The 23,271-nt window shown below is 40.0% G+C and overlaps 3 protein-coding genes across 3 annotated transcripts in view; all 3 read right to left on the bottom strand.

The window, feature by feature from the left end:
• The window catches only part of LOC134671496 (uncharacterized), a 38,826-nt gene extending 29,976 nt beyond the window's left edge, over window positions 1-8,850 (bottom strand). The window contains exon 1 of the mRNA XM_063529363.1: window positions 8,749-8,850. Within this exon, the coding sequence (XP_063385433.1) occupies window positions 8,749-8,777 (29 nt within the window). The 5' untranslated portion in view covers window positions 8,778-8,850. The remainder of the gene's footprint in view (window positions 1-8,748) is intronic.
• Window positions 8,851-13,338: 4,488 nt separating this feature from the next.
• On the bottom strand, window positions 13,339-19,111 carry LOC134671448 (uncharacterized). Its single transcript, XM_063529305.1, has 5 exons — window positions 18,944-19,111; window positions 18,262-18,534; window positions 16,864-17,043; window positions 15,133-15,262; window positions 13,339-13,559 (listed from the first exon to the last, which is right to left on the bottom strand). Exons 2-5 carry the CDS (start codon window positions 18,364-18,366, stop codon window positions 13,453-13,455), a joined length of 522 nt encoding a protein of 173 aa, XP_063385375.1. The 5' UTR covers window positions 18,367-18,534; window positions 18,944-19,111; the 3' UTR covers window positions 13,339-13,452.
• A 1,583-nt stretch (window positions 19,112-20,694) lies between these two features.
• Window positions 20,695-23,229, bottom strand: LOC134671489 (uncharacterized). The gene is made up of 4 exons (XM_063529356.1): window positions 22,908-23,229; window positions 22,032-22,187; window positions 21,313-21,490; window positions 20,695-20,966 (listed from the first exon to the last, which is right to left on the bottom strand). The coding sequence occupies exons 1-4, from the start codon at window positions 22,989-22,991 to the stop codon at window positions 20,710-20,712; spliced, it is 675 nt and encodes a 224-aa protein (XP_063385426.1). The 5' UTR covers window positions 22,992-23,229; the 3' UTR covers window positions 20,695-20,709.
• Window positions 23,230-23,271: the final 42 nt, after the last annotated feature.

The following is a 23,271-nucleotide window of genomic DNA, read 5'->3' as shown; positions in this document are numbered from 1 at the left end:
GGCGCCCTCATACTAAAAGCGTCGGGCGTAGCCCGACGTACGCGTTCCAAAGCCGGGCGCCTTCGGCGCCCTCATTCTAAAAGAGTCGGGCGTAGCCCGACATACGCGTTCCAAAGCCGGGCGCCTTCGGCGCCCTCATACTAAAAGAGTCGGGCGTAGCCCGACATACGCGTTCCAAAGCCGGGCGCCTTCGGCACCCTCATACTAAAAGAGTCGGGCGTAGCCCGACGTACGCGTTCCAAAGCCGGGCGCCTTTGCGCGCCCTCATACTAAAAGAGTTGAGCGTAACCCGACGTACGCGTTCCAAAGCCAAGCGCCGAAGGCGCCCTTATACTAAGTGTCGGGCGTAGCCCGACGTACGCGTTCCAAAGCCGGGCGCCGAAGGCGCCCTCATACTAAAAGCGTCGGGCGTAGCCCGACGTACGCGTTTCAAAGCCGGGCGCCTTCGGCGCCCTCATACTAAAAGAGTCGGGCGTAGCCCGACATACGCGTTCCACAGCTTCGGCGCCCTCATACTAAAAGAGTCGGGCGTAGCCCGACATACGCGTTCCAAAGCCGGGCGCCTTCGGCGCCCTCATACTAAAAGAGTCGGGCGTAGCCCGACGTACGCGTTCCAAAGCCGGGCGCCTTTGCGCGCCCTCATACTAAAAGAGTTGAGCGTAACCCGACGTACGCGTTCCAAAGCCGGGCGCCTTCGGCGCCCTCATACTAAAAGAGTCGAGCGTAACCCGACGTACGCGTTCCAAAGCCGGGCGCCTTCGGCGCCCTCATACTAAAAGAGTCGGGCGTAGCCCGACGTACGCGTTCCAAATCCGGGCGCCTTCGGCGCCCTCATACTAAAACAGTCGGGCGTAGCCCGACATACGCGTTCAAAAGCCGGGCGCCTTCGGCGCCCTCATACTAAAAGAGTCGGGCGTAGCCCGACGTATGCGTTCCAAGGCCGGGCGCCTTTGCGCGCCCTCATACTAAAAGAGTCGAGCGTAACCCGACGTACGCGTTCCAAAGCCGGGCGCCTTCGGCGCCCTCATACTGAAAGAGTCGGGCGTAGCCCGACGTACGCGTTCCAAATCCGGGCGCCTTCGGCGCCCTCATTCTAAAAGAGTCGGGCGTAGCCCGACGTACGTATTCCAAAGCCGGGCGTCTGCGGCGCCCTCATACTAAAAGAGTCGAGCGTAACCCGACGTACGCGTTCCAAAGCCGGGCGCCTTCGGCGCCCTCATACTAAAAGAGTCGGGCGTAGCCCGACGTACGCGTTCCAAATCCGGGCGCCTTCGTCGCCCTCATACTAAAACAGTCGGGCGTAGCCCGACATACGCGTTCAAAAGCCGGGCGCCTTCGGCGCCCTCATACTAAAAGAGTCGGGCGTAGCCCGACGTATGCGTTCCAAGGCCGGGCGCCTTTGCGCGCCCTCATACTAAAAGAGTCGGGCGTAACCCGACGTACGCGTTCCAAAGCCGGGCGCCTTCGGCGCCCTCATACTGAAAGAGTCGGGCGTAGCCCGACGTACGCGTTCCAAATCCGGGCGCCTTCGGCGCCCTCATTCTAAAAGAGTCGGGCGTAGCCCGACGTACGTATTCCAAAGCCGGGCGTCTGCGGCGCCCTCATACTAAAAGAGTCGAGCGTAACCCGACGTACGCGTTCCAAAGCCGGGCGCCTTCGGCGCCCTCATACTAAAACAGTCGGGCGTAGCCCGACATACGCGTTCAAAAGCCGGGCGCCTTCGGCGCCCTCATACTAAAAGAGTCGGGCGTAGCCCGACGTATGCGTTCCAAGGCCGGGCGCCTTTGCGCGCCCTCATACTGAAAGAGTCGGGCGTAGCCCGACATACGCGTTCCAAAGCCGGGCGCCTTCGGCGCCCTCATACTAAAAGAGTCGGGCGTAGCCCGACATACGCGTTCCAAAGCCGGGCGCCTTCGGCGCCCTCATACTAAAAGAGTCGGGCGTAGCCCGACGTACGCGTTCCAAAGCCGGGCGCCTTTGCGCGCCCTCATACTAAAAGAGTCGGGCGTAGCCCGACATACGCGTTCCAAAGCCGGGCGCCTTCGGCGACCTCATACTAAAAGAGTCGGGCGTAGCCCGACGTACGCGTTCCAAAGCCGGGCGCCTTTGCGCGCCCTCATACTAAAAGAGTCGGGCGTAGCCCGACATACGCGTTCCAAAGCCGGGCGCCTTCGGCGCCCTCATACTAAAAGAGTCGGGCGTAGCCCGACGTACGCGTCCCAAAGCCGGGCGCCTTTGCGCGCCCTCATACTAAAAGAGTTGAGCGTAACCCGACGTACGCGTTCCAAAGCCGGGCGCCTACGGCGCCCTCATATTAAAAGAGTCGAGCGTAACCCGACGTACGCGTTCCAAAGCCGGGCGCCTTCGGCGCCCTCATACTAAAAGAGTCGGGCGTAGCCCGACGTACGCGTTCCAAATCCGGGCGCCTTCGGCGCCCTCATACTAAAAGAGTCGGGCGTAGCCCGACATACGTATTCCAAAATCGGGCGCCTGCGGCGCCCTCATACTAAAGTGTCGAGCGTAACCCGACGTACGCGTTCCAAAGACGGCCGCCATCGGCGCCCTCATAGGCACTAAAGGAGTCGGGCGTAGCCCGATATAGGCGGCGCTCTGCGTACATTTCTGTACTGAGGACGCCCGCGCAAAAGTAATATAAAGTGACTTCAAAAAGTTAGTAACGAAATCATGACCCCAAAATTAATTAAATAAAAAATAAGTTCAAAAACTAAAACCCGACTACTGCAAATCGCGCTCTAAAAAGTATGAAACAAGATAGAATTCTTATGTACAATTATCAAGCAGGAAATATTATAAATGTTACCATTTTTTTTTATATAAAAATACAACGTAATATAATTTACTGATTTTTTTTATATATTTACAGAGATTCAGAGGATAGCCGTGGTCGTATGCCATATTACTTTTAAGTTTATAATCGTGGCATACGACCACGGCGATCCTCTGAATCTCTGTAAATATATAAAAAAAAAGTCAGTAAATTATATTACGTTGTATTTTTATATAAAAAAAAATGGTAACATTTATAATATTTCCTGCTTGATAATTGTACATAAGAATTCTATCTTGTTTCATACTTTTTAGAGCGCGATTTGCAGTAGTCGGGTTTTAGTTTTTGAACTTATTTTAACTTTTTAATTTTTGAGTGACCATAAACTACGCGCTTCGCGACCTATTTTTTAGACGGCAAAGTCGACCTTGCCGTCCATTTTTGAGAAAAATCAATTATGCTTTTTATTAATCTTTTTAAAGTAAGTACCTTTGTTTATAAAAATAACCATATCTACGTAAAGTCTGACCAGGAATATATGATCACGCGGTATGTTGCGGAATTTCACTGGAACTATTTTTTTTCATACTATAATGAAATTAATGAACTACCATTATAGGTACATTAAATGAGAATAATAGCGCCCTCTTGACAATGATCATATCAATCAGGCTTTATATTCTCAAGAAAAAAAAATCTGTATTAAAGAAAGTTTATGAGTTTTATGACAAATGGTAAACCATTTTGTAGAATGTTCCTTATTTATTTATATATTTATGAGTAAATCCAGTTCTCATTTAGTTTCCAATAACATTTAATTAGGCCTAAGCCTTCATATTAATAGTCTCGGCATGTGTATCAAAGAGCGCGGCTGGTATTTAGTTTTCACTAACACTTTCTCATGACCTGCATTTTGTGCCCAGCGCCATATTGGGCCGATTTATAGTAAGCGCACAGTTTTAAACGCACAGGTCACCTTAAACGCATAGGACAGCTAAAGTGGGATTGGGCTGGTCATGTCTGCCGCATGCCGAACGACTTGTGGGCCAAGTTAACCACAGAGTGGGTGCCCCACGAGTCAAACCGGGGATCCGGCAGACCTCGTCGGCGATGGCGGGATAACTTGGACTCCTTTTTAAAAGACTGGCCAGATATAGCTCAAAACCGGGACGAGTGGAAGGAGAGGGGGGAGGCCTTTGCCCAGCAGTGGGACACAACAAGCTCATAATAATAATAGGTCACCTTTGCTAAAACCGGTAAGGTACGTGGGTAAATGTCTGGGTATGGTACCTTCGCTAAAGGGTCTAATGTGAAATCGAAATTGATAAATATATGTCCGGATGGTCGACGACCGGTTGGGCGACCTAGGTATCGCTGGTGCGATGAGGTCGTGAAAGATCTGACCGAGCTCGGTGCCGTCGATTGGACAGAAACGGCGCTAGACAGAGAAGCATGGCGTTCCTTAGTGTCAGAGGCCAAGATCCACTTCGGGTCGCTGCGCCACGGCAGTAAGTAAGTAAGTATATCTACTTCTTTATTGCTCTTGCACATTCGTGTTACTATATGGACGGAGGGATGTTATATGGGCGGAGAAGATAACGAACGAACGGGTATTACGTAGAAAGAAAGAGAATAGGATGATGCTGAACACCATCAAAAGGCGGGGAAAAATTATTGGACATTCGATATGGCACGACAACTTCTTTAAAATCATCAAGAAGGCAAGATAAAAGGAAAGAGGGGCAGAGGCAGACCAAGACTTAGCTATGTAGACCAAATAAAAACAAACAACGGCTTGCACTCCGGCAGAGTCCATCTAAACGTTACGGTCACGTGGTCGCCTTACGCTGTCTCGCGTTTATCATTTTTTCCCCACCTCAAAAAGTGCCCAGCGCCGCTAAAGAAGTTTTCACTTCAAAAACTGGTGTCGTCTCGTATCAAGAGGTCAAGGATATGGAATACGAGAGGGAGAAATGGAAAATAACTCCAATGACATCATTTTTATATATGAAACAATAATTGGCCTAATTGAAGAGTAATAAGGCATATTACATTCAAATTTGGCTACATATCGCAATTTTCTCATATCCATTGTTAGGCTAATAAAACACAATTTTCTGAATTGTTTGCTATGGTTGTGTCACTGACATGTACAAAATTATAACGTACAGTTCAATTTTATCTAATATCATAGAATACTCATACAATAGCCGCTTTTGTAACGCTATTATTCTGTTTGTATTGTAGTTCATACGTGTTTTTGGTTGATTTTGCATGATATTTATTTGTTTGTGACGTAACGGTTTGCGAGTTCTTTTTATAAAAGTAACATTGTTGACAACTTAATCTGACACTTTTTTTTAACTAAATTAGAAACTTCCATGTTCTGGAGCCAACCAATTGAGCAAATTATTTAATAGGCCTTTTAGATTAAAATATTTTAATATTTAGATATATTTAAGTTACTTTTGTATGATTATTTATGTACCATTAACCTTTTAAAAATTAGAAATATAATATGTAAGGTAAGATGGGGTAAGACTATCATCGGGATACTATCACTTGTATGGAATCCTCATACGTTTTGTTTTGCCCCGAGCAAAATAAACTATGTTAGTTTTACTCCTACGCCACCTACCTTAGCTGCACAGAAAGATAAAATTCCTTACTATAGCAAAACACAGTCTATACCGGGTGTGGCCTGTAACATGAGCAAATAATTAAAACTTAGATTGTACTCCTCAAACGGTGACACTTTTGTTCAACAACTTTTAAAAATTATGAAGTATTTAGACTTCCTATTTTTCATACAAAATAAATATTATCATCAATGGACGCCATCGCCATATCATTTGTGATTGATTGCCTTAAACATAACAAAACTCGCAATACATTGCGTCTTAGAATAAACTTTAAAGTGTATTAGAAATCAAACCACAAGTTATAAAAAACGTATTACAGGCCACCCCCGGTATAGAACAGTAACAAACTTTATATTTACTAAGATGAATTTAAAAATGTGTCGTTAAAATTGCGATAGAATGTAAAAAAAGATACGACACGACACCGCTATCATGTCGTCTAATTGTTGCGCCAGTGATTCAAGAACACCGATAATAATCGGAGACTGTGACGAAACTATTGTTCTTGTCGGCCATGCGATCACGAAGGATGGATAGGTTAAATGAGATGGAAGAAATTGGAAAATTACAATTAAATTTTCTATCATAGCCTAAACTGAAAATCTTAATTCAAGACCAAAAAAAGTAAGACAATGTTGCCACAGCAATACATTGTTTGTAAAATAGTTAATTCCTTTTTTAAAATAAACACGCTAAGATAATTTATTTATTGGCAATTTTACTCCGACGGTTTAAAAAAGTATGTACTTTTATTTACTTATTTTTACACAAATACAAGACGCGCTAGTAAAAAGTGGCAACATTGTCTTACTTTTTTTGGTCTTGAATTACTATTTTCAGTATACCTACTGTAGGTACTTAGGATAGTTAGGTATACAACCATCGCCCATACTGGTAACTCTAGGTACAGTCACCTGCAATATGTTACACAACAAAGGCCGCAACTCTCTGACACGATCTTCTTTGTAGAGCCAAAGAGCGTGTCACATATTTTTGCGGCCATCGAAGAGTGACATATTATTGCAGGTGACTGTACATCGGTGGACCTTAAGTTATGCCTTTTGTAATAAGGTCCACTGATGTAGTACAATTAGGAATGTTGCTGTTTGAACAAAATTTCACAGGGTCATGAAATTGCTTTGTACCTACAGTCAAGTGTGTATGGGTGTCATCATCATCATCATCTCAGCCATAACACGTCCACTGCTGAACATAGGCCTCCCCCTAAGATATGGGTGTAGACAACTCAAAAAGCCAGCTGTCACTTGGCTGTCAGGCCTGTTCCAGATACGGCAATTGCCGCAATGTTGAAGTTGTATATTAAATAGTTTTAGTTTCAATTTTATGTTTTAGGTATAGTTCTAGTTTTTAATTAGTTTAGTAAATTATAGCATAACCGCCTCGTCGTCGAACGGCGTACGCCTGGGTTACAACGGAAGAACAGCGCTGGCTTTGCCAGCAACATGCTGAGTTGTGACCCTTTTATGGCATTTTTCACTAAATGTTATACATTGTATATTTGTCAACATGTTTTTGTCATCTGTGTTTGTTTGTCATAAATAAATGTATTTCTATTCTATTCTATTCTATTCTATAAAAATTATGTCCCATAGATAGTTACTGATTCGCTGACATAAGAGCTATATTTTTGAGATGATTTGTGCCCCCATATTTTTACACATGACTGTACATAGATGTTATAAGCGCTTTAATATAAAATCTCTTTAATATGTAACAAATTAAGTTTTTTTTTTAATAAGTTAAGTACTTACTGTGAAATTGTAGAGCTTAACTCCATGTCAAGTTGTCAACACAGTTATGACTGTAATGTTATATTTACAATTTACAAGTATATCGCAACTAGGCATGAGTGTCAAACGTCTGCTGAGTACTAAAACCACAAAGAGTCTGACTGTTATAATTATAATTTAATTTAATTAACAGTAAGTCATAATTAAAATATTTTTTTCAATAATATTGACCCAAGACAAACATTTATAATATTTTTATTATTATGAAGAGAGTATTTACATAAATGATACATTAAGTTAAATATGTTACGCACGTGTGAAATTATTACAAAGAGTTCGATGTCTGTAGGTACCTACCTGCATTCTTTAGGTTGCAAAGTTATGCAAATTTGGAAGATATACAACTTACTTAGGGGTTAAGGTGAAATAAGTGTGTTATTTACCCAGACAAGCGAAAGTGGAACGTAAAATAGTAAAATTTAGAAAACTAACTTGCCAATTTTACAGTTTACCAATTTCGCAATAAGAAAATACGTAGCTACGTAGCTACCCAAGTAAAAGTTTAAAAAAAAGTGTGGGTTATTGCTTATTATAACTGTTTTACAATGTAATACAATATTGAAAGTCGATTTAAACCTATTTCTAATAGCCGTATGGAATTTTTAAAAGTCGCTGATAGAATGTTGGTTAGTTTTAAATTTTTTGCCCCTGTTACAGACCCCATCCGGTGTATGATTCACCGGGTCCAATTCTTTCAAAGCAATAAATTATATAATGTAGGTATTTAAAATTACTCACATTTTGTGACAGAAACTTATTTATACAATTGGCCACAATTAGTTTTGTCTACTTATCTATGTTTATTCTTCATCGCAAAGACATAAATGTTTATCGCTCACGTGATATATATTGTATGTGGAGGGGCTAAAGCCGTTGTCGTAGTTTATGGACGCTTCGAAGAAAGTAATTGTATAAGAAAGGAAAGTAAATAACAATGGTTGGAGTCTTAAATGACAATTTCACGCTTAGTTAAATCATTTTGCTTTCTTTTTTATTTTCAAGTATCCACAGTAAATGTTAATTAGTTTTGAATAAACAATACCCGTTCAAAACTTTCAAGAATCACAAACTATTAAAAACAGAGTTTTTGCGATTTCGCGCGTATCAAAACGAAAGCAAGAGAAACTGAACAGGTTTACCTGCTTTCCTATATTTATATCCACATTTATTGCCGCCTTAAAGAGCGCTTATGGTTATTTTTTAATCGTCACACAATAACCAAAAATAAAAACCGAAAATAGATTAAGACCAAAAAAGTCTGCAACGATTTTGATAACATACGCACTGCAAGTGTTATTTATACGTCATAATTTCATAGATGTTTAAAATAACACTTGCACTGCGTGTGCTATCAAAATCGTTGCAGACATCTTGGTCTAACTCTAAACCTTAGTTTTAAAAACAAACCGTGCAACTATACTTTCTTAAAAAAAAAAACAAATCCATGCCCTTGACATTTGGGTACGTTCCAAAACGAGTTATAAACTTTCGCTGGCACATCACTTACTTCCAACTAGTTTCGACTGTGGCGGACATTATGACGTGACGCGTGCTGTGCGCGGCGCGGCACTATTGGTACTGACTTTCCGATTGGCTGCTCCAGTGATTTAGTAAGGCGATGTAGAGATGATAATACCACCTTAGATAATTAGATAGACTGACGGCAGTCAATCAACTTTAATAATATAATGAAATATACGCAGTCAATCAACTTTGTCAGTAGAAAAACGAGCGAAATTCAAATTTTCTATGGAGCGATTACCCTTCGCGCCTACTTACTTACTTACTTGGTTGGCGCGATGACCCAAAATGAGTCTTGGCCTCCAACACAAGAGCACGACACTTTGATCGGTCCAGTTTACTGAACCACCGCTGACGTATCTGGGGGTCTAGCCTAGTGACAATCGTTGAAATCACGTGGCTTTTCATTGCGTCTGTCGTTTGTCAATTGCCATCTTGGCTCGGCCCCCGGGACCTGAATATGTACTTATTGTTCTAAATATTGTAGTTTAAGAGCACATTTTCTGATAGTTTTAAGTTTTGACATCAAGTATACCACAGTATATGTCAACCAAATACTAAAGCTAAACAAATTTTTCCTTATTTTCATCTCCATCCTTCTAAGGACATACATAAATGCCTACAAATGCATCTTCTAGATAGGGTAGGAAGCCTCTAAATCGTATCTAATGTAAGCCCGCGGACTGTGGACGCACACCACCGATGGTGCGGCGAGCGGCAAGTTAAGGACATTCAATACACTGCGCTCGGCCAAATGGGCCAAATGTGCGCGTGCGTCCAATCCACGGCCTTAAAATCACATCTACCCGATCTAAAGTCACACCCAAACCGCTCTATATAGTCTTCGACGGCCACCACCGTGAGAAGATGCATTGTTTAACGACGTTACTGTTTCCATTTTGCTGCATTTTGCATTGAAATCTTCTGAGGAACCTTGATGGGAACCGCGGCCGTAACATGATAGTTAAACCATTTTTAAAGTGCCCTTCTTTGTTGATCTAAACTACATATGTACAAGTTATAATTACAGTAACCACCAGTTCGCTAACGTCTGCGTAACTTACTTTCTATACAATCTCGCTCACCCGAATATGCGAGTATGAGCGAGAATAGCGAGATGCATAGAACAAGTTACGCACACGATAGCGAATATGTCAGAGGCAAACTGGTTGCTTTAGGTACTTATAACTTGTACATATATATAATTTCTATATACAGGGTGTTTGGGTACATCGTTTCCCAAATTAAAACAGCAGATAGGTTGAGTCATTTGCTATCTTCTCATGCCTAGAAAAACAAAATTGGCCATGGTTTTTTTTACTACTATGCACATAAAAATATGGAATTTACAAAAAACTGGCATAGAAATGAATTCTTTTTGCGTCAAATTAAAAATTTCTAGGCCTGAAAAGACAGCAAATGACTCAACCTATATCTGCCGTTTTAATTTGGCAAACGATGTACCAAACACCCTGTATATTATATACACACAATGGGCCATTTTGCGCCACTTTTTTCACTACGTGATATCTTCATTTCATAATCTTCCTTTATGTGGGTCTTCCTGTATATTACATGATATCTAACAGCAATTATTTTTGTGTACCTATTCGTGGTAAATATTAAACCGCTTATCGCTTAATGAACAGTCCCTTTCATTCCTGATACGAGTAATGAGCCTTTATATGTTATATTAGGTGCAAAAGTTCACAGTATAAATGATAAGCGGGAGTGGCATTCGAACTTTGAAAATATCTATTGTCACAAAAGGACTAAAATAAAAATATCAGTGATTATTAATTTCTTTTTCACAACACCACCTCGTAAAGATTTTCTTTATACTTCAAAAACTCATGAGAAATTTGCACTTTATCCACAAGAACGTTAAAGTAATCTGATCCAAATTTTGAGTTATTTCCTGATGTTGGCTGGTAGTTTTGTTTAACCCTTGCAACGCTCAAGATTCTACTAGACTTTTTGGACTACTCTCTGGCAATAATTTGGAACTTCTGCTTGCTCGGGTATCAATATATACATACAACAACTGTCATCCTTGTTAACCTATTAAAGTTTCCAACTAAATTATTTTATCAAATTATTATGAATTTTAAAAAAGAGCAAGCCATAAATGATGAATATAGATACATCATACGGGTCAATTTTAAACACTTATTTTATCAGGCAAATACCGAATGTAACATGAACATAAAATGTACTTATTACGTAACTTTAATGCGTATTTTTATGATTGCCATGTGTTTGCAATCGCGATGCTTATCTTTTCATATATTCATAAAAAAGTAAATTCAACTGTATAGTTTCTAAGCAGTTTTCAAACCTGTAATGTAAAAAAGGAATAAAATATTTTCTCTGGTTGCCAAAGTTGACTGGGCTACGACCCACCTAACAAATACTGCCAAATTCGGGACCCACCTCTTGGCTGTCTTAAAAAGGGGGCATAAAATGTTATTGGTGACGCTCAGATTCCCTAGTAAATGGGCATTTGTATTTTAAGTTGTACCCCTAACTTGCATTTTAGATTTTGGAATTTTTACATTATTTCCACTCACAATCACGAGCTATTATTTCGATCTCATTACAAGAAAAAAAAGTGTCCCCAAAATTTCATACAATTTTTTGTTGTCCGTTTTGTTACGATCATAGAAGGATGTATTGAAAACCGTAACCAAGCGGGCCAAAAATTTTGGGGGACACGTTTTTTCTCAGCTTGTGATTCTGTGTAGAAATAATACAAAAATTCCCAATTATATAATAAAAAAAATTTTTGGTACAACTTTAAATAAAAATGCCCAAATTCAGGGCCCACTCAATATTACCCATAGTTTGGAAAATGTTGATGTAGGTAACTAAATGAGGCCCGTGAAGTTATATGAATAAGGGGTAAGTCTTTAAGCTTACTTATAGATAAAATTATGTACCTATAGTACTATTTTGCATGGGCTCAAGCAGTTTCGCTATCCATCAACACAAAAAAGTTCATCAGATAGATCGGAATGTCACGGTAACGTCAAATAATGGCCATAGCGATGGCAATTACGGTCACGTAATGCCCGACCTCTGAAGCGTCACAACTGACACCATGACATAATCGTCTCGTCTGTCAACAGTTTATACTCGCATTATAGGTACATTTTGTGAACTGCTATTTATTATAAGGTCATATGTGACGTCCCACGAGAAAAGGTACCTACTTACATTATGAGGGTTTTTAGTTTCGGAGCGGAGAAAAAAGGTAAAAAATGTTTTTATAGTTTTTTAAAAGTAGGATCTTAAGATTTTGAAATTAGAGAGCTCATTGCAATTCTATATTAAATATGACAAATTACATAAAGATAATAAAGCGTCTTTTCACATGGATATGACATACATAGAGTTAATTGTCTCTCTCACACACCGAAGCTGCGTCACGTGCACGCATCTTTATAATAACCTCGAGCATAAATTACTTTTATATCACAATGCAGTTTGTAATTACATCATCGCTTGACACGAGGATGGTACCGCCAACGCCGAAAATATGTATACACTTTTGCACCTAACTCCTTTGTAATAAGGAAAAAAATGTAAACATATCTTTGACTGCAGGTACAGCCTTGAATTCCGCGAAATAACAGGTCTTGCCATCGCCAACAATTGTTAACTGACACTTCGTAAGCCTTATTACAAAAGGCATAAGGTCCATCTATGGACAGTTAAGAATGATGCTGTTTGTATAGCGTGCGATAATAAACTCAATATTGCCTTATTAGACCTGGAAGTTTTCTTGTAAAAATGACTTGACTTATTGTCCTATGTCCCCTAGATGGGACAGAGGGCGTCCACAGTGCGCCGCCATCTAGCCTTCCACGCGTATTCGGGAAACGAGATAATCACAAGATCTAGAAACGATATAGAGATCAACTAGATTTACATTAGATATCGACTAGATGTGACTTGGATATCTAAGTCATAACTTGTCGAAATCGTTCAAGAGGACCTCCAGAATCGCGGAAACGTCAAATTTGACATATCTATCTTGTCGAAATCGTTCAAGAGGACCTCCAGAATCGCGGAAACGTCAAAGACATATCTATCTTACAAATATTTTTAAATTATCCATATCGTAACTTGTTGAGGTCTAGTAGAGATCTAATACATTTTCAGAATCGAGCCGTTCGCCTCTGCAATCATAGTCCGGCGACAGGTCTGCTTTGAACGGCAACTCCCTGAGCTACGGCTCTTTCCTTGAGGATTCCAGTCGAGGGCTTGCCTCAGTCAGCATCCCTTCGGAGTGTAACATACCTAATCTACTTAACTTCATTTCCAGCACTTGATCTCTGGTCAATCGGAGTCTCATTGCAGAATTTCCACAGGTTGGCATTAGAGATTTTCTCGGGCCAGAGGGCCTACCGCGTGACGTGTTGCCTCCCTGTCACACTTACGTACGTGTCACACGTACGAATTAACAAGTGCAACCCAGAGCCAAACATGTTAAACGTGGTTCGCGGTAGGCCCTCAGTATACCGAGAATGCGGCGGAGACTTGAAGCTTATTATATTAAATGAAACATCAACAATAATATGTATTGTACGTATTTGTAATACCTATGTATATCCATTGAATTTCATTTAAATACATGTATTGTCTGCGAGTTTTCTTCCCCATTTTGTATTTGAGATCTGTAGTGGCGTCACATGATGAGATGCCTCAGATCCTGATGCGCCACGTATTGCACTGCACTCTCCTCTATGACCCGTACTGTGTTGTAGACTAAGAAAAGCAGGTACAGGTTCAGACCTGGAAGGAAAATGGAATTCTGTATATAGTTCGTTTTTTTAGCATTAGAAGGAACTTGAAAGAAGGTAAGCGATCTTGACATGTCTTTTAATTGAAAAACGCTGTTTAAAAATCAGTAACTATTACTTATGAAAGCAGAAGAATATAAGTGATCGTATTATATTCATAATTGTGACATATTTGTCGTAACTTATTTTTAAAACGTGTTTTTCAATTAAAACACACATCAAGATTGTTTACCTTATTTCTAATGCTAAAAAAACGTACTATAGAAGAGGAAAATGGGAAGCGTTTGTAGGGAGCACTTGAGTCCGATTCAGATGAAAGCATTCGATATAGTTTTGTACTGGTTTTGATGTGACCTTGATGATAGCTCCCGTTAACTAGTCATCAAAACGATCGTCAATATCAAAACCAGTCCAAAACTATAACACATTGTGGTGTAGAACAGGGGGTCTCACTTGACCCAAGAACAGAGAATTGTAAGGAATTTGGCTACTAAGGACTTTCATTGGCCGTATCCAACGCAAAGTGTCAATGTTAAGGTATTAATTCCAATTTAGGGAGGGTGATAACTTGTTTTGATGTGGGCATCTGCTCATAGAGTCAGACCAAGAATAGTCTGCAGGGGATTTGATAGCCCACGCAGTGAAAGTGTTATTTTAAACGTCAAATTTCTATGAAATTATGACGTATAAATGACACTTGCACTGCGTGGGCTATCAAATCCACTGGAGACTTTTTTTGGTCCGACTCTATAAATTCGTATACTTATTTAACAGAAGTTGTGCGAGTTGTACGACATAATTTCTTGATACAACAAAATTCAATCACAAACTTTGCTACTATATTTTAGTTAGGCGTTTGTTTCAATAGTTGTCAGTTTAGTTTGCTATAGTTAATTTTTTAGCATTAGGAATAGGTAAGGTAAACAATCTTGATGTGTCTTTTAATAGAAAAACACACTTTAAAAATAAGTTACGGCAAACATGTAACAATTATGAATCTAATATGATCATTTGTATTCTTCTGCTTTCATAAGTAATTGTTATTGATTTTTAAAAAGCGTTTTTCAATTAAAAGACATGTCAAGATCGCTGACCTTCTTCCAAGTTCTTTCTAATGCTAAAAAAACGAACTAAAGTAAAATACTATAGTAAGATATTAAACTTTGACGATTTCGTGCATATTATTATGTTGTAACGAAGACAATGTAATTTGCACCCGTTAGTTGGTTAGTTAATAATTTTACATAATATTGTAGAGCCACCCACACTAGCGCCTTTTGAGCGTCGGCGTCTAGTCAGCGCCATGGAAAATGGCGTCGCTGCGCAGTTGCGCCAACGTTGCGTCGAGTAGCAACCATAGAGTTGACTAGACATCAACACTCGGGAGTCGCTAGCGTGGGGTGACCTGTCATAACAAATAGGTACCTACAGTCAGCAGCAGAAGTTGCTAAGCGGGCCAGGTGTTCAAAATGATCTTGTCGCGACTTTATTGTTAAGGGAATAAGAGCGTGTCAAGGTAATTTTGAACACCTCGCCTGCTTAGCAACTTCTGCTGCTGACTGTACCTAAAAAGAAGAAGTACACGGCGTTCTCGAGGTACTCTTCAATGTCAAGGAAGACCATGTCCACGCAGAAAGTCACCACTTGGAACACGAGGCCGAAGTACAGGTAGCTCTTCAGTAAGGCCTGCTTTCTCTGAAAACACGAATACCATGGGATAACATAAATAAAATAGATTTTTTAGGGTTCCGTACCCAAAGGGTAAAACGGGACCCTATTACTAAGACTTCGCTGTCCGTCCGTCCGTCCGTCCGTCTGTCACCAGGCTGTATCTCACGAACCGTGATAGCTAGACAGCTGAAATTTTCACAGATGATGTATTTCTGTTGCCGCTATAACAACAAATACTAAAAACAGAATAAAATAAAGATTTAAATGGGGCTCCCATACAACAAACGTGATTTTTGACCAAAGTTAAGCACCGTCGGGAGTGGTCAGTACCTGGATGGGTGACCGTTTTTTTTTTTGCTTTTTTTTGTTTTTTTTTGCATTATGGTACGGAACCCTTCGTACGCGAGTCCGACTCGCACTTGCCCGGTTTTTTATAATATAAATAGGACCCCAGGCTCTCATGAGCCGTGGCGAAATGCCGGGATAACGCGACGAAGAAGATAGGAGGCAAACGAGCCTGATGGTCAGCGATTACCGTCGCCCAATGGATACCTGTCACGGGATTGTACGTACGTTGCCGACCTTTAAGATGAGAACTTGGTACATATAAATATCCCGTTTTTCTTATTTGAGTATAATCATGTACTGAAAAAACCGGGCAAGTGCGAGTCGGACTCGCGCACGAAGGGTTCCGTACCACAATGCAAAAAAAAAAAAAACGGTCACCCATCCAAGTACTGACCACTCCCGACGTCGCTTAACTTTGGTCAAAAATCACGTTTGTTGTATGGGAGCCCCATTTAAATCTTTATTTTATTCTGTTTTTAGTATTTGTTGTTATATATAGCGGCAACAGAAATACATCATCTGTGAAAATTTCAACTGTCTAGCTATCACGGTTCGTGAGATACAGCCTGGTGACAGACGGACGGACGGACGGACGGACGGACGGACAGCGAAGTCTTAGTAATAGGGTCCCGTTTTACCCTTTGGGTACGGAACCCTAAAAATGTAGCCCGCTTGTAAAAGTGCCGCATAAAAATTAGCTTTAGGTTACTTTTTTGCGATGTCTACAGGAATGACCCATAAATGGCACAACACTAGTTTACAGGGTCTATTAAACGCAGTTTTATTTAATATCTCCTGGAATTCCAGGATACGACCGTCAGTGGCAATCAGCGGGAAAGACAAGTAGATCCGCTAGATTATTTTGATAATGATCTTATTGCTAGTATAGGTTCCTCGCCGTCGCCATATTTTCTGGCTTTTTTAACAGGTATGAACACTTCATGGTAGTCAGGGTCAAACCTCAAGGTAGTCTAATTTAGCTTCCAAATTGTGATCTAAATTAACAAGGCAAGTTAAATAAAACATTAGGTACCTTGTGGGCTCCAATGAGTAGAACGATGTACATGACAACGTCAGTGAGGAGAAACGCGAGGGTTAGTGGTATATGCACTATGGGGTCCATGCGAGGAGGCAGTTCCTCGCCGTCGCCATCTTTTCTAGCTTACAAGAGTGTGAAGAGAACATGGTAGTCAGGGTCAAACCTCAAGGAAGTCTAATTTAGCTTCTAAGATGTGATCTAAATTACGAGTAACAAGGCAAGTTAAATGAAACAATACCTTATGGGCTCCTATGAGTAGAACGATGTACATGATAACGTCAGTGAGGAGAAACGCGAGGGTTAGTGGTATATGCACTATGGGGTCCATGCGAGGAGGCAGTTCCTCGCCATCGCCATCTTTGGTCGCCTCCTCCACCAGCATGAAGACGAAGAATGGGAACACGAGAAGGGTGAGGACCTGGAAAAGGTTTAAGAATAATTAAATATAGGTATAGTACAGAACAGAATTAGTGCATAATTATTTTCCATCGCTTTTTCACGGAAACCTACGAATGTTCGGTTTCGGTCAGTCTCGGTACAAAAAGTAGTAAGATTGACTGAAGTAGCATGACAAATACGAAAGTTTCCGAGAAAATACGATGGAAAACAATTATGCACTACTACACGTGTACACCTGTGATCTGTACGTTTACACCTGTAGACATAAAACATTTTTGCGTATCCTTCTGAGTTCTGAAGCACTTACTATGCTCACACTTTTTAGGCTATTTGTAGCTAGTGAGGTATATTTATTAGGTATTAATTTCCGCGTATATCTCTATTTGTTGTGTAATTACATAGGCAAAATAAATGCTGTTTGAAAGACATATTGTAAAAATATCATTCTTCAAAATTTCTCGAAAACTGTACCTTTATAATCGGGATATCAGAAGTTTTTGACCTGAGGACCTTGGCAAGGCCTTCAGAGGGCCTACCACTAACCACGTTGGACGTGTTGCCTCTCTGTCGCACTTGTAAATTCGCATATAAGTGTGACAAGGGGGCAACATGTCGAACGTGGTTCGCGGTAGGCTCTCAGGTCTCCCTTTTCTATCTTCGAGTAAACGATGACAAACTGTAGAATGGTTCGGATCTGAGGGGCTACAGTGAAAACCGAAAATCGCAAATTGCGGAGATCTTTCTCTTTTACTCTCATTAAGACATAATTAGAGTGACGGAGAAAAATGCCCGCAATTGACGAACTTCGATTTTGGCGGTTACAGCCCTGAGCCGAGCGACATAGACTTTGTTTTTTTTATAGACTGCCACTTCCGAGCCCCGGTGATCATGTGACTCTCGGACCGTTCTAGTGAGAGTAAGGGTAACATTCCATTTCTAACCACAGCTGCACTACCGGTACCGAACGCGTCGCTATCATTGTCAATTTCCATAGTATTAAAATTGACAATAGTGTAGCTGTCGTTGGAAATGGAATGTTACCCTAAAGGTGACAGTCCATTTCCAACGACAGCAGCACTAGGTACCATTCATTTTATTATATTTAATAACACCGACGCGTTCGTACTATTAGTAGTGCAGCTGCGATCAGAAATGGAATGTTATCCTAAGGCCTCGCGGGCCGTAGTTTGCAGACCCTTGATGCCTTTATTGCCTTTATGTAAAGTTACTTACTTACCAAATTGACATATCCGAATATGATAACTCCTTTCCGTATGGGCACAAAGAAACAGCACTTCCTAACTATAGGGATCGTTGGACATTTCGTTTGGCACCATTTCATCTCGCAGACCTCGCACCCAAGCCGGGATTATAATCGTGACATAAGTCAAGGGCCTATTCGACTTACTCGTAACTGATGTATAAAGAATTTTTATTTTTTATTTTTATTTTTTTATAAAGTTCTGGGCCCAGTTCCACCCCTGTCAAATTGTTTGTTTAACTCCTGGTGCTATTATAATATTGATAACTGACTAAGCAAAATACGGCAAAATAAAACGACGAGCCTTGAGAGTCCTTTGAAAAGAACGTTGAGAGTTGCGAGGGTTTAAGGCACGAGGGTTAACTTTGCCACCGAGTGAAAGTCAAAATTTTCACTACACCAACGAGAGGAATATTTTACTAATGTAAAACCTACAAATTCAAATCAAAATGAACACTATTAAATTTTTCATTCAAAACATTTAAAATATCAACACGAATCAATTAAAATTGCCGCTCTTGTGGATAAAATGCCACAAAAAGTTTTTGAAGAGTAAAGAGAGCCTTTACGAGCTTGTGTGATAAAACTACATCAAACTGGACATTAGAACAAATCTGTTTTAATTACGCACAGTATGAGGCTGTCTGTATCGTCTTACATCTAGATTTTGTGTAACCACTTAGGCGTGTCGCGGCAGACTGCGAAGATGGCAGTTGTATGTCATTGCGGGCATCCCGTGTATAATAGGACGCTTCCTCTAAAGGTACCACGATTTTGAATCTAAATCAGGACGATTTTGAACTGGCTTGGACCTGATTTGGAGAAATTGGGACAAGAGATTTGAAAATTAAGTTTGAGATTGTTCTATTACACAGAGAACGCCAATTGATGGTTGTTAAGACGTTATATTAAAGTGCCTATATGCGCGCGAGTAACTAAATTACAGATTTTTTCTTCAATAATTTACAACATCGAAAGAAAAGACTCCCTTAATAAAGATTGAGTACGTAAAAGGGGGAAACCTAATTTGGAATTTGGGGCACTTTGATAGTTTTAAAGCGGCCACCAATTTAGTCTTACCTATACATTTTTCTCAAATTCTTATGTATTCTTGTTTAGCTACTACCAAAAAATTGCGCATAAAAATATACTATGGCCTAAAGAGAAATTTCAAACTCGCCCCTACAGTTCAAAGTCACCCCCATTTTCATGTATCGCTGGTCTAAATCGTTACATTTTTTGTCGTTTAAATTTTGAATAAATTAAAATTATAACTTAATAGCACAAAAACCTAAAATCATGACCTTCTAAATTTTTTTGCAAATCCACAAGCGATCTATTTCCAGCAAAACAAAATTATCAAAAAATATGTCCCCTCATTTTCATGTGCGTGACTATGCTTCAAGACGAAATATAACTCTATGACTCACACCACTCAGACGTATTCCTGTTAATACATAAGAAGGATGATATCTATTAGCGGCCAGTCGAGATGATTGGCCTAGACCTTAGGAATCTAGACTTCAGATTAGCTAAGTAGGGGTGGGAGTTGATAGTCGGGCGATATGTTATCTTTTCATGGAACAGGGCTATAACCGCGAAAATCGAAGTTCGTAAATTGCGGGCATTTTTCTTTGTCACTCTTATTACGCCTTCATTGGAGGGAAAGAGAAAGATCCTTGCAATTTGCGAATATCTGTTTTCGCGGTAGTCCCTCAGTTGAGGCAAAATAATGTAAAATTGCATTGACTGGTTCGAAAAAAAAACCGGCCAAGTGAGAGTCAGTCTCGCGCACGAAGGGTTCCGTAATTACGCAAAAACGGCAAAAAAATCACGTTTATTGTATGGAACGCCTTTTAAATATTTATTTTATTCTGTTTTTAGTAGGTATTTATTGTTATAGCGGCAATACATCATCTGTGAAAATTATAACTGCCTAGCTATCACGGTTCATGAGATACAGCCTGGTGACAGACAGACAGACGGACAGACTGACAGCGGAGTCTTAGTAATAGCAAAGAGAATAGATAGTATAGAGGGCTATTGCCAAAGTGAATTTTGTAGTCACGGTACATATACTACCATCTATATATTGACACACGATTAAAACTTAAAATAAAATTGAAAATGTATAAATTAATCAAAATATGTTTACGGATAAATGATTTTTATTTTTTATTGTTCCATACTGACCCATGTTCTTTCAGTGATATGTGATAAAATTGTTAAATATCAAACGGTGTCGTCAACGCCATCTAGCCGAGAATAGGCCAAAGGTGCGTCATCTATTCGAGAATTACTTTTTCTTGATTTCCGAGGCACGTTTTTTTCTTAGACTTTATTTATCTTATACGGAGTTATATATGCTTTTACTCTTTGGGTAGCTCCGCTCTAAAAAATAGACGAGTATGTAGATAGAATATTTTATATCCTTTTATTCTCTAAATCTTTCTTCAATATCTCCAATTCATGAACGGGAAACATTCGCTTCTTCTGAACCGCATCTTCATCAGAATCCGAGTCAGAGTAGCTTGTGGTACATCTTCTGTCCTGTTCCTTCGCCATAGAAACGTCAAGGACAAAGCTGGTTTCTCTACGTGCCCCGTTCACGTAATAGGCTGTCTGGTTTCGTTGCCTTAAAATCTCGATTTTTATGAGTATGAGGAAGTACAGGTCGAGAACTGAAAAAAAATAACGGTTTTGAGAAAAAAAGAAAATAATATTATACATAGAAACTTCGCATACATTATACATATATGTAAGTATGTTGGGTGACAATGCAATGCATATTATTTTTAATGTCTTTTTGTACAATAAAGAGTTTACTACTACCACTCTGATAAGATCGGGGAAATTCTGAAGAAAGACCAGGTCAAGAGCACCCTAAACCGGCGAGCGTGTATGAGGAATGTTATGAAGGTGAAGGAAGCGAAAGAGGTATGTCAGCAACGTAGCAAAAGGAAATCAGTGGTCTCTGCCTACCCCTCCGGAAAATATGCGTGATTATATGTATGTATGTAATCTTACATATACTGGTGACTGTAGATATATTGACAGCTATTAACGGGAAGCCGAGGATGTATTTCTCTTCGTCCTGCAAGGTCAACGCAACTTGCAGAGTAATGAATATGAAGTAGCCCATGATAACGACGACCAGAGCGAATATGCTGAAGGAGTAGTATAACCGCAGCAGCTTGTAGTTTTTCTGTTGAAATAAACAATGCTTTTAATTTAGCTATTATTGGATAAGGCATAGTTACTCTCTGTATGACTTTGAACTTCGATACCATTAAGAACCATCAATTTTTATTTAAAAAAATTGTCTTCATTACGAAATGGCTACTTATGTATGTCTGATTGCAAAAAAAGACTAAACAACTTTTACTATGGGACCAACACCGAAATTACGAAAAATAAATTTGGCTGTTTCATATTTTGGCTGGTCCATTTTCTATGGAGGGAATTTTTTTTCCCAATTACGGGGTGGGTTCCATAGCAAAAGTTGCTCAGTATAATCCCAAAAGGGGCAACGGGAGTTATTTTATTTTTTAGCAACCCTGTATATTATAGTCTAGCTAGATAAATACTTTTTAAACAATTTCTAAAAATTAGATGTTTTCTTGTACATCTTTTACCTAAGAACTCCATAATGTCCGAACCGATTTGGAAAATTATAACGTTTTTAAATAGTATTCTGATTCGAAACTAAATTGAGAAGCAAGGCTTATAACAACAATGAATCATACCTTATGCGCTCCAATGACGAATGTGATAGTGAAAACCATGTTGGTCACAAGGAAGCTTAGCAGGGCGAGGACTATGGCGAGTCCTTTCGCACTGAACTGTGTCATCTGTGTGCCGACTTCATGGACGATTACCAGTAAATACGCAGCTGTAATTATCTAAAAAAATGGGATGTGACAGACGGACATACGGACAGACGGACAGACAGACAGAGGCACGAGTGATCCTATAAGGGTACCCTTTTTTCCTTTTGAGGTACGGAACCCTAAAAACCTTCAAGTTGTATATTTTTACTTAGGTACTAATGCCAATAACGTAGATTTTGTCTCAAGGGAGCAAAGTGACATATTTACGGCGAGGGCGTGCATTGAATCCCGATCGTAGCAAGGGATTCTAAAATAGAATCCCGAGCGTAGTGAGGTTTGCAAGTGTTAACAAGTTTGCAAGTGTATTAGTTATAAGAAACATGTACCGTTTGTGCCCAAATAAACATTAAAACATTAACGCTCAAGGTGGAATAATTTTGCTACCTATGTGAAACATACTGCTTTTCACACCACCTATGAGGAAATTATTGTATTTCAAAATATTATGCATAAAAAAGTATGCAAAAAAAATAAAAATAGTGTTCTAGAACAGAATAATGCCACTTTGATTCCTCCTAGCAGGGAAGAAAAAGCTCATTTCAGAATAGGTGGATGTGAAAATAGTATTGTATCTTTCAATCTTAGGGTGGTATTCCAACCGTCCAATTTCTTTCTCCAACGTGTATTGCGTCTCACATTTTGCTAAATGTGAGAGTGGCACGCAATGACATTGGTCAAAGAAATTGGACAGGTGGAAAATAAGTACCACCCTTAAGCAAAAGGTATTCTTACCATTCTGCAATATCCCCAGGCAATCAATCCTTTCCTTAATGGCATACAACAACAACATTTAGTCAAAACTGGCAGATTACACATCTCAAATATAAACAGTCTCCCAATTATAATAAATATTTCAACTATTATTCATATCCGAAGTTGTTTACACTGTGATAGTGTTACTAGAATACTGTAGGCAATTTCTATACTTCCCTATAATTATACCCTCGATAAACAGTATTAAACGTCACTGATAATCGCAAGCGATTTGCAATACATTGCGGCAAATCATCGATAGATTCAATTCGTTGCTCCTACTAAGCTGGCAATTATCTAAAATCGCATGCAACTTGTGTCACCGTCTGTAGAAAACTTAAAA

Source organism: Cydia fagiglandana, chromosome 15 (assembly GCF_963556715.1).
Source record: "Cydia fagiglandana chromosome 15, ilCydFagi1.1, whole genome shotgun sequence".
NCBI classification, from domain to species: domain Eukaryota; kingdom Metazoa; phylum Arthropoda; class Insecta; order Lepidoptera; family Tortricidae; genus Cydia; species Cydia fagiglandana.
Note: the sequence above shows the minus strand (reverse complement) of the source record. Positions and strands in the feature narration are given on the sequence as shown.